The sequence below is a fragment of the Spodoptera frugiperda genome, chromosome 16, assembly GCF_023101765.2.
Source record: "Spodoptera frugiperda isolate SF20-4 chromosome 16, AGI-APGP_CSIRO_Sfru_2.0, whole genome shotgun sequence".
In the NCBI taxonomy this organism is placed as follows: Eukaryota; Metazoa; Arthropoda; class Insecta; order Lepidoptera; family Noctuidae; genus Spodoptera; species Spodoptera frugiperda.
In genome coordinates, this window is record NC_064227.1 from 3,392,813 (window position 1) to 3,409,410 (window position 16,598).

At 35.1% G+C, this 16,598-nt stretch overlaps 1 protein-coding gene across 3 annotated transcripts in view; it reads right to left on the reverse strand.

Annotated features, from left to right (window-relative positions):
* LOC126911597 (dihydropyrimidinase) overlaps positions 1-16,598 on the reverse strand; it is a 58,638-nt gene that overhangs the window by 22,913 nt on the left and 19,127 nt on the right. For 2 of the 3 annotated variants that reach the window (XM_050699517.1, XM_050699518.1), the window contains exon 2: positions 5,778-5,872. In XM_050699517.1, coding sequence (XP_050555474.1) covers positions 5,778-5,872 — 95 coding nt within the window. Of the gene's footprint in view, positions 1-5,777; positions 5,873-7,207; positions 7,375-16,598 lie in introns of those variants that run through there. The other variant, XM_050699516.1, reaches the window with a different exon arrangement.

Genomic DNA, 16,598 nt, shown 5'->3' on the forward strand with positions numbered 1-16,598 from the left:
AGTCACGTCATATTTAATAGGTAACATTTGCATATAAACAGTACAATTTTCAACCATAGCCCCATACATATAGGGGTGTAGTTAACAGTTACTATTTACATCAATCAAGTACCTCTTGACACGCATCACGGCTGGGAAAATAAAGGGTGGGCTATTCTCAAAGCGCTTTCTTCAAAGCATTTGTGCGTGCAAGAAATTGTGCATAAGTAATATCAATAAAAAAAGAAAAATATGGCGTAATGACAGGTTAAGCATACAATTGATTGGCGCAGTGGCCCGGAAACTGGTTGGTGATCGGAATAGTGTGGTACACTAATAGTAGTTCCTGGTTTGAGAAAATTGCCAACGCGCATTGAGCAAGCGTGGTGATTAATGCTCAACCCTTCTCCGTGTGAGAAGAGAGTCAGCAGTGGTCACTTATAGGCCGTTGACGATGATGATGGTTTGAGAATTGAGGGATATGTTACATACATACAAAACCTCACGCCTGCTCCCATAGGGGATAGGCAAAGATAATGGAACGCCAATTGCTACGAATCTTACATACATCTTTCGCTTCATCAACAGGTAGAGATTCAGTGTCAACTTCAACTTTTCCAAGAAAAACGAAAAGTTAAAGTCTATGTGATTTAAAAAAAAAGAAAATAATTAGTTTTTATGAACAAACCCTGAACAAGAGAAAATGTATGTCTAATCTAATCTATCCCTACATAAATCCATAAATCGAGACCTTTTCCTCTACCAAAGTTATTTTTTTTTAAAGAAAGATCATAAGTATGTGCGCTGGCGCATAACGATCATATCAGACGATGCGTGTGCGATCGTTGTATCGTGAGTGCTAACACTAGACATAGTTGTTTATGGGTTTCTTAGTAAAAACTAGTAGTTTTAGTTTTTACTGTTATAATATAAACGTGCAGTGTATGTTTGTTTTGTTTTTCCGTGTTTATGAAGTTGTAGGAAGTAGTAGTAATATTTATTTACTTTTCGCTAATTATGTTATTTACTTTAATAAGATTTTTATACTAATGAGACGGTTTGGATCTGATATACTATGTTTTTATAGATAAGTAGCTTTTGCCAACGCCTTGTGTGTCGCCCCGTGGGATCAAAAGTGTCCTTTGTGTTATTCCAGACTATATCCTACGCCTGTTCCAAATTTAATCCTGATCCCTTCAGCCAATTTCACGTGATTGAGTAATAAACATACAAATAATCACACAAATGCACAAACTTTCGTAATTATAATATTTATTAGTAAAATTACAAAATTGAATGATCGATTAACAAACAAGTGTAATTAACAAATAAGTGTTAGTGTAAGACTAACAAGTTTCTGGTACGATCTTTGGAATAGACAAAGTATTGTTTTTAATCTTTAACTGTGAAAAGTTTTCAGATTTAGCTCATTAGCATTATAATGGAAATACATAATTTCCAATTACGACTTTAACACCAAAGATATAGAAAGAAATCAAACTTTCCACAATCAAAACACCATGATACTTTAATTACATAACCTAGCGTAATGGAAAAACTTATAACCATAAACACAAACATGAATCTATAAAACTAAAACAAATTTCGATCAGAAATAACAAGTTTGCGTGCAAAGAAAACGAGTCCGCTGTCGATGTATAGCGAGGAAAGTGAAAAATGATACGATCGTGATTACTTACGCCACTTTTACTTAACATCGACACGTCATGTTATGTTTTCCGATTTGCATGATTAATTGCTTTTAAGATGTTTTTTTTTATTCCGTTTCGTGTTATTGACCGATTTGAGAATTATGTTTCATTCATTCATCACATGACATAACATAACATAACAATACGTATTGTGTTTTAGTAAAGAGGAGAGGGGGCAGAGGCATATAATAGGTATACAATGTAGCACGCATTTTTTACCAACTATATTAGGTATAAGTTCCATATATGAGTATTTTGCCACACAGTAGACGTAACTCCAGCCAGACTCCGAGCTACTGAGATCGAAAAACCGAAAAATCTATAATACTTATTTAGGGGGAAAATCACCTCATGACTTCTGGTGAAGCCTTGAGTGAAGCGAGAGGGAATGTCAGACTTTTACTGACTAAAAACCCCCGTTCCTACTCCTGGTCTTTGAGCCGGAGCCCCAGTAACCCGCCAGGCCATCCGTAGCTCTGTATCATGCCTCAGCTCTACTGGGTCCCACAAAATACTTAAAACTCTATTCAAGAATCACACCTGAGACCCTTTGCTTGGCAGTTTTCTTGTTTGCTCTTACGACCATTTCCTGCACGAAGCAATCTACAAAAAAAATCATGATACTAATAAGGGTTTTAATAACGAAATATGATTGAACACAAAGTGCTTTCCGCAGCCATTAAGACGTTCAATCTTCGTTAAGTAAAAAGAAAAACGCTTTGGAGAAAATTAACCTAAACTCAATAGTGTTTAGATTATTTAACCTAAAAAATACACTACCTAGGTTATCTGCAAATTGTTCTGTTCTACATTTCAGTATGATTCCTATAATCAACATTTGCAATTCCGAAGAACATTAGGATTCAATTAAGGTAACTTTTTTAGAACAACGTGTAACTAAAGTGGGTTACAGGAATCGATTTTGTTCAATGAGGTGGAAAAGCTTTTAAAGTGTAAAGTTACAAAGGTACCTTGAAAAGAAATAGGCCATTTTATTAAATTTTTTAGCCATGGTCATCCCACTACAGGGCAATGGCCTCCCTACCCTTTTTCCACTCGTCTATTCGTAGATTCTATGCTTCCCAAATCTATACTAATATTATAAAGCTGAAGAGTTTGTATGTTGAACACAAAGTTTGTTTGAACGCGCTAATCTCCGGAACCACTGGTTCGAATTGAATAATTATTTTTGTATTAGATAGTGCATTTATCGAGGAAGGCTATAGGCTATATAACATCACGCTAAGAATCATAGGAGCCGAACAGAGCGGGTGAAACTGCGCAGAAGACTAATGGAAGACATGTGTGTATTGAATGAAGTCGGCTAATGAAAAAGGTTTGTGATCAAATATTAAACTGGACTAAAGCTGCGGTCGGATTTGCCTCATTTGCCAGATGCTTTTAGTAGTATCAATGTAGGGGGAAATGTGGCCCCCTAATTAATAATTCCTGACCAAGGAAAACAAAAACATACAATACACGAGAGAAAGAATTAAAGGGGTAGGCTTCCCTTTTCCTTAATTATATTAAGCCTTTCACTGCCAACAAAAACTGTTAAAGGCTACTCCTCTACTAGTGTCGGTCAGCATTATCCGACATGTGTTAATTAACTGGCCGGTGGGTGCGGCTTCGCTGGCGTGGATTACGGTCTTTGTGACTTAACCTACGAGCTTAATTATTTTTTCTAAAATAAAATTAGCCTACGTTAATCCTTAGTGCATCAGTAACAACATTCCGTCAAAATCGGTCCAGTTATTTCAGAGATTAGCCGGAACAAATAGACAGACAGACAAACATTTATAAAAAAATGGTTTTGGTGCATGTGTCGTATGTAAATTTATATGCATGAAGTTAAAAGCGGTTTTTTCAATATTACAATAAGACACACTATTTTTATTTATTTGTATGGAGGACTAACTAAGGGGGAGGCCTTTTTTCAGCAGTGGACGTCTCTCGGCTGTATATGTATAGATTCTATTATCAACACAAGTTTGCAAGCTCTTGAAATACAGGACCTCTAACTAATAAATTCGCATCTTATCATTCTCAAAGTAAAGGACCATAAAAATAATATAAGCCAATCAAAATTAAATCAACTCTAGCCATCCTGCCTTTCAATCTAGACTGAAAATTGAATTCAGTCTCAATCTCATCTTGTTTACGGAGCAACAGCCTGTTGACGGTTATTACTACCATCCTGTATAGTCTGTATACACACTAACACACACAGACACGCACACACACACACATACATCCGCAGCGCACAAGATGGGACACCCCTGTGGATCAATACAGCGCCGACTTGCGGGAATGCGAATCGAGTCCATACTATGATACTATGATGGTATCCTAGTAATTTTATATGATGCTGAATTGTTTGTGAAATGGGAGACTCTGGCAGTGGGGTGTTTTTGAGGGGAATTTTATGCTTACGTGTATTAGTTTAACCGATGAAAATTGTAGTTAAAATAAACCATAATCTTCATGGTTAAATATAGTTAAAATACGACGTCTATTATACTGGGACGACTTTAATTTGATTTAGGGTCAATAAATACGTTAATACTGTACTGCGTATTTAAATAATGTGCAAATTTTTGTAGCCTATTAATTTACCCTGGCTTTCAGGAGTTGCAGAGGCATGGCAGGTTGTGGCGAATTTGTCAAAAAAAATAAATAATACTATTAGCACGCACGTATTTTAATTTTCACCCTGGTAGAAAAACAATTTTTCTAAAAGTCTAGATAGTCTAGAAGACCTATAGACGGATATTTCAATCATAACAAACGATCTAGTCTAGAATATACTATACGGATTATCGGGATTCTAACCAGAACCTACTAAAGGATCTAATTTTGGAAATAGGTTACTAATTGACGTGAATAAGCTAGGCCTGCTCCCTGTCACTGTCTAACATGTTTAAGCTCATAAATATAATTAGATTACGTCTGCTTTACCCCCGGAAACCCATTAATAGTGTAATAGTGATTGGGAAATGATGGACATGGAATATAATATAATTACGGCAGGATTTGAAACAGTTTGATGTTAAAAGGATAACGCAACGTTATGGTTTTTTATTCTCGAAGAGGTAGGTTGACGTGTATTTCCGCATTACGGCTCTTAATGCCATTGCCAATGTACTATGTACACCTCCTTTTCACCATTTGTGTTATAAGTCCCTTGAAATAGGAGGTGAGCCTCTTGCCATATATTGGACACAAGATAGGTAGATGATTATTTTTTATTTTAATGTCCGTCTTGTAGATTATTTTAAAATGACACGTATTTTTTTTTATTTTATACGAAAACAAAGATTTTCGATGATATATCGATTTGAAATGTCGCGAAACGACACTTTTAGGTACATTTTATAGGTAGAAATGACGTACTGACAGACTGAATAGATTTTTAATTTTCATACCACGTCATCATCCCTATTGCGATTTTCAACCAGCCTGCTAAGAGCGCAGATTATGGCAAATCCTCTTAAGTAGAGGAAGCCTATAGTTTAGCCACTGCTAGACTTTGTGCTATGGACTGTCAAGAATTATTTATAGTGATAAATGACAGCAACTCCTTTACTGCCATGTCAACTAGTTTTGGGGCCCATTTATTGATTTTTTTAACCAGTAAACGTGTTTACGCATTTCTATAGAAGATTATAAAGAGTAATAAATGTTGATTCGCCATAGGGAGCCTGTTTGATGAATTTTCAAGTAAAATAGGGGAGATTGGCTAGTCGTTTATCGTTGCAAAATGAATATGATGATATTATTGAAATAGTTTTAGTTGGCAATGGAATGAGTTGGTGAAGCCAAGTGGGGCTCAAACGTATTATTGCAATAATGATGTTTATTGGACTCTTGACCTTCGAATTATAGCATTATGATTAATTGAGTATAGACTACAACATTTACTTGTAACAGAACAACGAGCCGCTCTATGATACGTTCTAGTGTATCATCCTTTTACGAACTAAAATGCTTTGGAAATTGAGCATTTGCTAAGTTTCTGGCATGTTCCCATCAAATAATCCTCATTCATCCGTCTTTTCTAATATTATGATGATGATGATCACTTACTTGATGATGCCATCCTCAATGTAGACGTCCAGATCTTCAATGCCGTCATCGTTGACGACTCGGCCATTTTTGATCAGCAGGCGATTCTGGGAGCTCTGTAAAGAAGAGGAAGAAATTGTTAATAACTGGAAAATACTACGGACATAATGATACATTTGCACTGCTCAGTTGTTAAAGTATCTTCAAGCTGATAATGATTGCAAATTTCATTGGAATGTTTCTAATTCAATATATATAGCCTTCAATTAAGACTAACTGCCACCAAAAATCTGTTATATGTAAATCCTCCGCTAGCGCCGGTTAGTTTTGGCCCCTATGGCGTTTAATGTATGAAACTATAATTTAATATACATATATAGCCTGTAATTAAACCAAAAACAGCATCTAAAGACAGTATTTGTTTTACTGCTAAAGTATAGTTTTATCATCAGTATTACGTTTACGTAAGGTTTATTCATGTACTTCTTTAACAACAAATCTATCAATGAAATGAATCAATTTATAACCACTATTTCGAATAGACACATTATTTAGACAACTGCAAACAATAGACTTGTCTGTCTAACTTCATAACTCTTTACGAATGACGATGAATTATAGTCAAAATGTCATTTATTCATTCATGGGGAAACGAACCCTTCAGGAATTGTAATTAAGGCTATAAATCTTTGATATGTCTTGAATATGAAGGGTGCGCTGACAGGGTAGTTCATCCCCTATGCGGGGACCGCATACAAAGCAACTATGCACAATAGTTCTTGATTAGAAAAGTCTGAAAGTATTCAAGACGGTTTCATTTTAAGAACCTTTTCATAGTACAAAAGTTGCAGCACATTGCTAGAAGGGAGAACAAGGAAAAATTGAGGAATCGTAAAAGACAAAGTCATTATATGAATTGATTAGACAGTCCATAGGAATGCTTGTTTCGAATTGTAGAGTTTTATAGCAATGGCCTTGGTATACCATCTTAAAATTACGGGAAGGATTAAAACAAAGCTCTTTGAAGTACTTATTCTAACTGTAGCCAAGTACAATTGGACCTACATGTGTTATCTTAAACAAATATGACTAATACACGCTAAGGTTCTCACAAGAAATATCTCACACCGAATATTTACTGAAGGTCCGTTAAAACAAAAGATAAAGAAAATGTGAATGCGACAAAATACAAAAAGAATCTTGAAATCTCGTGTAGAGAATCCAAATTTAGTCGCGATCTAAACAAAGGAGAAAAGAAAATAGAGGAAATGTCTTTAGGCGAACTAGCGGCAATAATATTCACAGTACACAAAAGGGAATCCATAGCAAATTCTAGTTGAGACTAACTTAAGTCTTAAAGTCCTATGAATAACACAGAGACAGTCAAGTTCCACAATTTAAAATTAAATCTGCAACGATGTGCAGAATACTCATTTAAAAATGGAACTCACTTTAATATTGATTCCAGAAACAGAGGTCGGTGTGACATCAACTGTCATTTTTTAAATATCGATTCTAAACCGACCAATCAGAGAAAAATACGGTTACAATATTACAAATTCGCGTTTTTATATCACGAACGCGGGAATGGCGACCGGCGCGTGCCGTACGCAGGACCGACTGAAACTGAAAATGTGATACCGAAAATAGAAGGTAGCCGTCCCCTCGCTTATAACGCTGAACATATAACTATGTTTTTACACAAAATAGAAAGTGATAAAAGATGCGCGGATAATGCTGACGAATTAGCTTTTAACGACTATAATGATTGCACCGAAGTGTTTGTTTGAAAATTCCAAGTAAAATTTGACTAGTATTTCCAAAACAATGCGGTTTGTGGCAATTTACGAGTCGATAAAGTCACAAGGATATTTGTAGGTTCGTGGGAAACGGTCCTTAATGAAAGTTCTTGTAATTAAGGGCGCGATGGCGATTAGACTAATTGCAGTCCTGATTCACGGAACGATGGTTATTCTAATGAAAGCAGTTCCAGAGAAAATAGTCCATGATTTAACAATAAAATGGACGGTAATATAGGGAAAAGTGACGAGTATTATCTCATTAGAAACCATAACAAAAGCATAACAAAGATTACAACAAGGTGTTAATAAATTGACGAGAAAAGACAGTAATTTTTCAACCATCACACAGCTTTGTATGACAGATGGACAGCATAAGTGTTCAATTGTCAATTTCGAAACAATACGAGAATAAAAACCACTTTCCCATTAACAGAATGAGGTCCAGAAAAACCGGGTTGAGAGCCTCGAGAGAAAAGCGCGCGAATCTTAAGCGGCCATCTTGAAATGACTTTCCCAGTCGATAAAACAGATTTCTTACAATGACATTGAACTGTTACACTTATTATGAACGTCAATTAGCAATTATAAAAAGCAATTACATAATTGCTGTTGTATGATAATGTAGTTTTTGTTGAGTAAATCTCTATATTTAAATAGTTCTTTCTTGTTAATGATCACATGCGATTCACAGATGGTTTGTTTAAGTAGTATAAGTACTTTGGAGTTTCATGGTCGTGCGTTAGTTCATAATGGATTATTTACGTTTCATGAATGGGTTAAGGAAAAACTAGTGTTATGTGTGAATTGTATTCTATTGTACGGTGGATTTTGTAGTTTGGTACAGTTGTTACAAGAGTCACTGGCAAGGTCGAGGACTATTGTTTGGTTTCGTTTAGTTCGTATTTGTAGGTGAAAATAGGAGGATTATATTGGGAATAATAAAGTTATTATTTATTTATAAACAATAATTATGACATCTTACAGCTAATTGGGTAGTATCCTAGGTCAAAATAAATTATTACAACATTTCAATACAATAAAATATTCTTAAATAATCACACTCTTATTCATATGATGAACTACTTAATTATCGATTTTTTCTAGCAAAATTTCTAGAAATAAGTCTGCTATTTGACGTAAAAATTTGATGACGTCATAATAGAGTATTTCATACAAAGTTCATAGAAAATATCGTTTTTGACGTTTCGAAAAAAGTATTGAATTTGTCTAGTAGGAAACTAGCCTATTACAATACCATGCCATATTATCTTACATTATGTTGTTCTTTATTGATTCCAAGATGAAAATGAAAAAGAGGATCAGTCTTTAATAGCAAAGAATATTTTACTTTCCCTTTTCTCAAGGCTCATAATAAAGATCTGGTAGGTAGATTATAATCCAGTCTACACTTTAAATCTAGCTCCAAGTTTAGCACTCCAGTAAAAGTTTTTAACTAACTAACCTCGTATTTTAACCACCGCAGCCCATAAACAGACTGACTTAAAACGAAACGCCTGTTTTAAAACTCTGGTTACCGCAGCCGGCAAACTTTTACCAGCTCCGCGGTTTATCCCTCGCCCGCATTGTAATTAATAAAAACTAAAAAGGTCTGGCTACAGACGAGCAGCCATTTAATATACATACAAATGTGAAAACGTTTCGTCCGTGTTCAAAATTTTAATTTTTATACAAGCGGCGTACTATTACTTGGTTACTTGCTTCGTGCAACATAACTACAACTACTTACTACGTATGCTGTATGGGGAATCCTCTTATGACTTAATTTAAACCTCATATTTGTTTGTTATTATCTTGGCTGATAATACACGAAAAATGAGCGAAATAGACCCAGTAGGTAAGCGAAATAGACCCAGTAGGTGACGGAAAAAGTGCATTATTCTAATGAGCTGATTTGTATGAGCCAATTTGAACGCTCTTTACAAATATGACATTATAACAGCAGCACTGCGGGTCTGTAAGATCCTTGACAACCTCTAATATTACAGCTCTTCTTTGGTCACATGAAGCTGTTCACACAGTAGTGAATACTTGATTTATTTATTTTGTTTGAAAATCTCAATCTTTTAACTTTCTGTTTTGTTTACATTAGTACTTCTGTGGACTAGTAATACTTGTAGCTTCATTTAAGTCGTATGAGTGATCTCCATACGGTATAAGTTTTAGCGTGTATCCTATAGGCAGAAGCCATTGAGCCCAACCTAATATGATGCTTACATAAGTAATTTTTTTAGCTTCCAACACATTCATACCTCTTGTCATAGAAACACACCGGTTTTTTTACAAAATAATTACATGTATTGTATTAAAATGTTTTATTTAAAATGAATAAGCATTTTTAAAAGGCTGACAAGGCTGACAGTAATTTTCAGCTTTGTGTCGCGTTAAGCCGCACCTTTATCGCGTCAGTTTCCCTATGAATCGTCATTGCGTGTATTGTAGTAATTCATTTATGTAGATATAAGTATCTAGATCATAATATATTAGAATATATCACCACTGTATATCATAGGGCCGCAGGAACTTGAGAGTCCACTCACACGGGTATATGGTTTCGATTCTATCTAAGAATATTTAGGTACCTATTTTGTGATTTGTTTCGAAATACCTAAGTATATAATGTCACGTTTTTTATCTAGTATTTGAAAAATTGGTAACTATTTACTTACTTTAAAAAAAACATACTATGTATGTATAGTCAGGGTCAAAAATGCAGTAGGTACCAATACACAAAGCATATAGCTTGATGTTTTTAAAGAAATAGACACACTAGTATGTATTCATGACTTCCCCTTCGGGAATAAAGAGGGGTGATGATATGATATGAGAATAGTATGTATTAATGTGTTACTGCTACTACTACTACATGCTGACGAGTCTATTTCTTTAAAAATGTCAATCTGTACTACAGTTTCACTGTTACTGCATTTTTGTCCCCTGACTGTACATTAACTTTAATATTCCACTTTTTTGAAGCGCTCTAACCTAACCATTACTTCCCCTAAAATTAAATACTTAGATTAAAAAAACTTAACAATAACCAAACAATCTAATTTACACATCTGACTATAATTAGTCACTTTTGAAACGTCAAAATTGAATTGTCCATCAGTCTGTCTGTCTGTCTGTCATAAAGCCTACACAATAAACCATTGCACACAGAACATAGTAACCGCCATAATGAATATACAACATGGTTTATTTAGCCATAACATTGCGTGATGTAAGAACATGACGTAGGCAGCTAAAATAATTAATTAATTGCTTAAAGCACATGGTTTAGGTTAATCAATGTCCGTGGATGTGAATAATGTAGGATAGTGTTAAATACACATGTTGCTTATTAATATTTTAGTCTGAACAATAAATTATTAGAGTATGGACTGAATTACTGGACATACTCTCATAAGTGTGGGAGAGCAATGCTTCGGCACGAATGGGCCGGCTCGACCGGAGTGATACCACGGCCTCACAGAAAACAGCAAACGTGAAACAACGCTTGCGGTGTGTTTCGTTGTGTGAGTGAGGTGTCTGGGGGCCTCGTTACCCCCGGTCCCATTCTTCACAATCCCCGATTCCCCAACAACCCTTAAATTCCTAACACAACTGGCAAATGTACCTTTACTTATTGAATACCAAGGTTTTATATCATGTCTATCTTTTTACAGTAAAATTAGTCAGTTTTATAGTCTAGTTATAACTTTATAACCGTTTACTAGATAAAGGTTATCATTTGGTTAAACATAACAAAAACTGTCTGTTATCAGATACCCATTGTATATACATAACAATGTTTTACAAGAATTGTGCTAATCATTAACTGTTAACTAAGCTGATATAAGTCTGCCCAGAGCTGCGGACTACCTAGCGGGTTACCGGGGCTCCGGCTCAAAAGCAGAAGTAAGAAGAACGGGGGTGATTTTTAATCAGTAAGAGTCTAACACCACTCCCTCTGGCCTCGCCAAAAAAAACTCATATAGTATAAGTATGTTTTCAAGGACTTTTCTCTGAAAAGTACAAAAGACTTCTTCATCGATTCCTCATTGTTCAAGTACAGAGGTTTCTTTCAGCCGCTTGAATAGTTTGAAGGCGAAAATGATTAAATTACCTAAATTTATCGTTTACTAGTTTCTGCCAGCAGCTTTACCCGCGTTCCCGTATGATAAAAAGTATTCTATCACCCAAGTCTGCGCATACCCCAACTGTACCTTAAGTATATATCAAAATCGGACAAACATCCAAACTAATTTTCACATTTATAATATTAGTGTGAACGTGATGTAAAGAATTATACACTACACAGGTCAAATACATCAAAAACATCCTTTGCGATGCCAAAACATTGAGTTACGATGATACACAGTAATAACGATGTCGCCCTGTTGGTGACTAACCACTCACTGTTTCTACAAAGTAAAAATTGAAATTGTTTCTACAATATATGAATTTGGCAAAGCCTCGCAAAAATCCTTATTTCTTTGTTTTTTAAGGGGTGGGAAATCATCCAATTGCTTCTCTCGTCTTGGGCGAGGCTAGAGGGAGTGTCTCTTACTGACTAAAAACCACCCTGTTCCTACTCCTGCTCTCCGAGCCGGATTCTCGGTAAAACCGCTAGGTAATCCGCAGCTCTGGGACGGGCATTAGTCCTTCTGGGCCCTGTATAGGTATATGCCATATAGGTATATTACCATGTAGTGGTCTGATGGTTATTTGAAGCGAGCGCGGAACGTGACTGTAGGTAGGTTTTCCCTAGAAAAACGATTCTTAGTGTTATTTTAACAAATCAGCTCATTATTTTATTGTTATATTAAGGATCTCGTGAACTCGTAAAAAGGTAAAAAACCACTAATGATATCCGTTATGTACGACTATTATTTCTACATCGTAACATGTAGTTTAATTAACGTAATGTTTGATTAAAGATTAGGAACCTACGAATATAAATTATTAAAGAAGTTTTTTGGGAAAACACCAGTAGTTACTTTTTATTGTTTATCTGAGATCAAAATTCATAAGACCCCCTCTATTCTTTAGTATTTTGTAGATATCGATGAATCAATCAAAACAAAATATCGACAACCACCCACTCTAAACTGTATCGACAATCGACACATGAACACCACAACACTACACAATTATAAATATACATTTTGTCGACTTGTCGTAATGTTTACTTTGCTAAAAGGAAGGCCCGACGGATATCTGATTACTTCAGTATATTGATCGCTTTCTCTGTCACTATATTGGGTGGTTCTGCTTATACTAGTCGTGGACTATGGTTTGAGTATTTGGTTGTGGAGGTAATTCTTGCTGCTCCTCGGTGATTGTTTTAAACCGATCTTATTGCGAAATACCTGAATCTGGAAGGAGGTGAAATAATGTCAACAATCAATTTCAAATTGAAGATTTTGAATTTAATTTTTCGGTCGTAATAATATCGTAAGTAGTTAATGTAATTTATTCAAATGTTCTCATTTTTGAATGTTTAGTTTTAATTAGGTATTTTAATACTCTGATTTAGGTTTTGTCTAACAACTTATAGGTGATTCTGATGAATATTAGTGGGTAAAACATTTTTTACTAAGTAATAATTTCAAATAACGTATTATGTATATTTTAATTAGTTTAGTTTTTCATTGATGTGAAAATGAATTCTAGATCAAAAAGGCTTTAGAATTGAAGGAATCACAATAAATAAAAGTTTATATTATGAAAACTATAATATCAAAAAACATCTATTTCAATATAAATAAAACGTGCGGCATACAATTTCTTTTTTTCGCATTTTTAGGGACGGAAACATGGCCGCCGGTAACAAATAGTACAAAAAATACATTTTCATACAATATCCCTGTATGTGTATTATGTTATGTATATTATGTATACCTCTTCAATCAATAATCATATTTTCGATGACCCAAATTCAGTTACGCAGTTATAACAAACTAAAAACGTGTCGAGGCCACAAGTTACGGCTGAAATCAAATTGTAAAAAGCGAATCACTGAAAGGAAAAATGGCGTGTTTCAGTACAAAAACACATAAAAGTATGCAAAACTCCTTGAATCGGAAATTAGTTTATACAGGTTGTGTTTTGATTGTGTTCGGGTATTACAGCCGATTGCTTTTCGCTTTTAATGGTTATAACTTAGATTTAGTTTGTAACTATCATGGACTAATTTAATTTATTAGCCCATGCCTATAATAACTTTATAAATGTGTAATTTAACTCATTATGAGTATTATTTTTAATGGGACAAGCCTGCCACAAACTGTCAAGACCGCTGCAACTCCCGTGAGTCAAAATCTAATGGAGATATAACCATGAAAACATCGGAACACTGAATTCCGGCGCGTTCCAGGGACATGTGTATGTGTCTTGGATCCCACAAGATATTATTAGAGCAGAAAAAAAGTACGAGTATATGATACTACGTTAATATCAACAACGAATAAATATCCTTTTATTGTTTTATCCTAATATTGGTAAGGCGAAAGGGAGTGACAGCCTCTTACTGACAAAAACTACACCGGAGCCGTTAACTGAGTCTCCACTGCTAGATTATGGAACGCTTTAAGACAAGATGGTTTGCCATAATTACCACGCTTGGCAGATGAGCAGGAAGACCGCAGTTTAAGGGTTCAGGTTTATTAGATCGTGATACTGCCTAAACCTTGTCAAATGATTAGTTCCTTAGTATCTTAAGACTCCACGAAACCGTAATTCTACTCTATCGTATTCATATGGCTTAAAAATATCAATAAAGAATGTTTAGTTATTTTAATTGTCTGATTTAGATTTTGTCCAACAACTTATAGGTGATTCTGATGAACATTATAGGGTAAAATATTTTCTACTAAGTAATAATTTCAATATATCAATAAAGAATGTTTACTTATTCACCTTCCATTTCAAAACATCCTTTTAATCCTTCCGTGTTAATCAAATCGAATGGCCCTGTATAATGTGTATTTGATTCAAAGTTGTATGCAATGCAAAATAGTACGAGGAAGGTCATATGACAATGCAAGTGGCCTGTATTGTGGGTCTACTATATATATGTAGTAGCTATGTGTATATAGTAGTGGTACAATGGGATACTTGATACAATTTGTTTGATTAAATGCTTCTGGAGTCCTTGACTGTTTTTCTACGTTATTTTGTGTTTATAAAAATACCTTCCTACTCCTAGTTCAGTTTGCTTGTTTAGTATGTATATGCTTTGTCAATCTATTTGTCAGTTTCGAGTTTATTCTTATATGCTACTTTCTTTATTGAATTACATAAAAATGCGCTAAAACTCAGATGCTAATCTATAAATCCCATCAGAACATAAAATGAAATTAGAGCAAAACAAACAAAGAGAACACCTTAAAATAAGCGATCAGAGCATGTTTAAAACACCCACCACACCTGAGGTGTTACAAGTCGTTTCAATTTTGTGGCACCAATAACTTCCATATCGATGCACAAACACTTATTATTAAAGGTACTAAAGCAACATCAAGGAAAAGAACATAAAAACTACAATCAAATCAATATAAACAGAATATCAGTCAATAAGATTGCAAATTTCATAAGAACTTCTAGGTACTGAAAGATATAGATTATAGACAGACACAACAGTGATGACAAAACCCTTTAAGTGGGGCTATAGAAGATATTTGTACCACCACTTTACAAGTGTTGATAACTTAAAGGACTTTACACAACAGACGATAGGCTTAGAATAAACAAGGTGAATGCCATGTTGATTGCGCAAATACTTTTGATAATGGTAAAGATATTTTTTTATGGCATGGGGCAAACGAGTAGACGGATCACCTGATGGTTAGCAATCAGCGCCGCCCATGGACACCCGCAACACCAGAAGAGTCAGGTGTGTTGCCGGAAAATATGTAAAAGAAGGTTACTTTAAAAAGAAGAAGATAATAAAAAGTGACTGCACAGTTGACGCGGTATCTGGGCAACTAAACTCAAACTCAAATCATTTATTGCATTCATGTGTACATTTAAATGATACATAATTAGGAGCATTTGTCTCAACATGAAACCCGGCCAGGGAACGGCCGTAACTAGCTGCCGCGTACCGTGTAGCGGGTTCGCGATTCGGATGTGCGATCCACAAATTGTGTGTCCGTGAACTTGTATGTTTGTAAACGCACCTGCGACATAGGAGAAAATCCTAGTATGGAACTATCGAAATCTCTGTATTATGTTGTAGTCTGCTTCTTTCATGATAATATTTAGCAAGCTACTTTTTTTTAAAAGCACGTCCAAAATCCTTGCTTATCTATCATTTTAAAATGTGTTTGTTTGTTTTTCTTTCAGGTCACAACCGAGTCATATAAAGGAGTGGATTTTAAGAGGTTGGAGAAAAATAAAAGACTGAAGAGCAATATACGTTACTTTTTTTGTGCGACCACGTGGACGAAACAATAAAAAATAAATAGTTTTTAATGTAACTAGACCAGTCCAACCGTTCTCAAGGTTAAGTAGCGTTCATGGGTACCATTCGTAAAAGATCGTGACTTCTCGCGTTGGACAGCACGGCTAAGGGTCAAGGTTGTCATAAAGTCGTAGCTCATTTTATGATGCTTATTATATTACCGATATATCTGACAAGTGGCAAGTAGGTACAAGAATATACCCTAAAAGGGTTCCCAAAGACTTTTAGTGGCGTTGATCCCAATTTTCTCTGCTATTACTGAGATATAAAAATAGTGGCTGAGAAAATTGGATTGAATTTATTATGAAACTAGCAATTCGATTTTGGTATACTTGCTTAAAAATGTACACATAATCATAACATATCGTAATGAGGAACAGTCGCAGGGAGCCAGTGGAAGTAGGTAACAGCTCATCTGGATTTTTAATGGTATAAGCCGGTAAATTAACAGTCGGATCACCTGATGGTAAGTAATTGCCGCCACCCATGGACACCCGAAACACCAGAGGCGTTCCAAATGCGTTGCCGGCCTTTTGGGGGTTAGGAATTTAAGCTTTTAACAATAGACGTCTT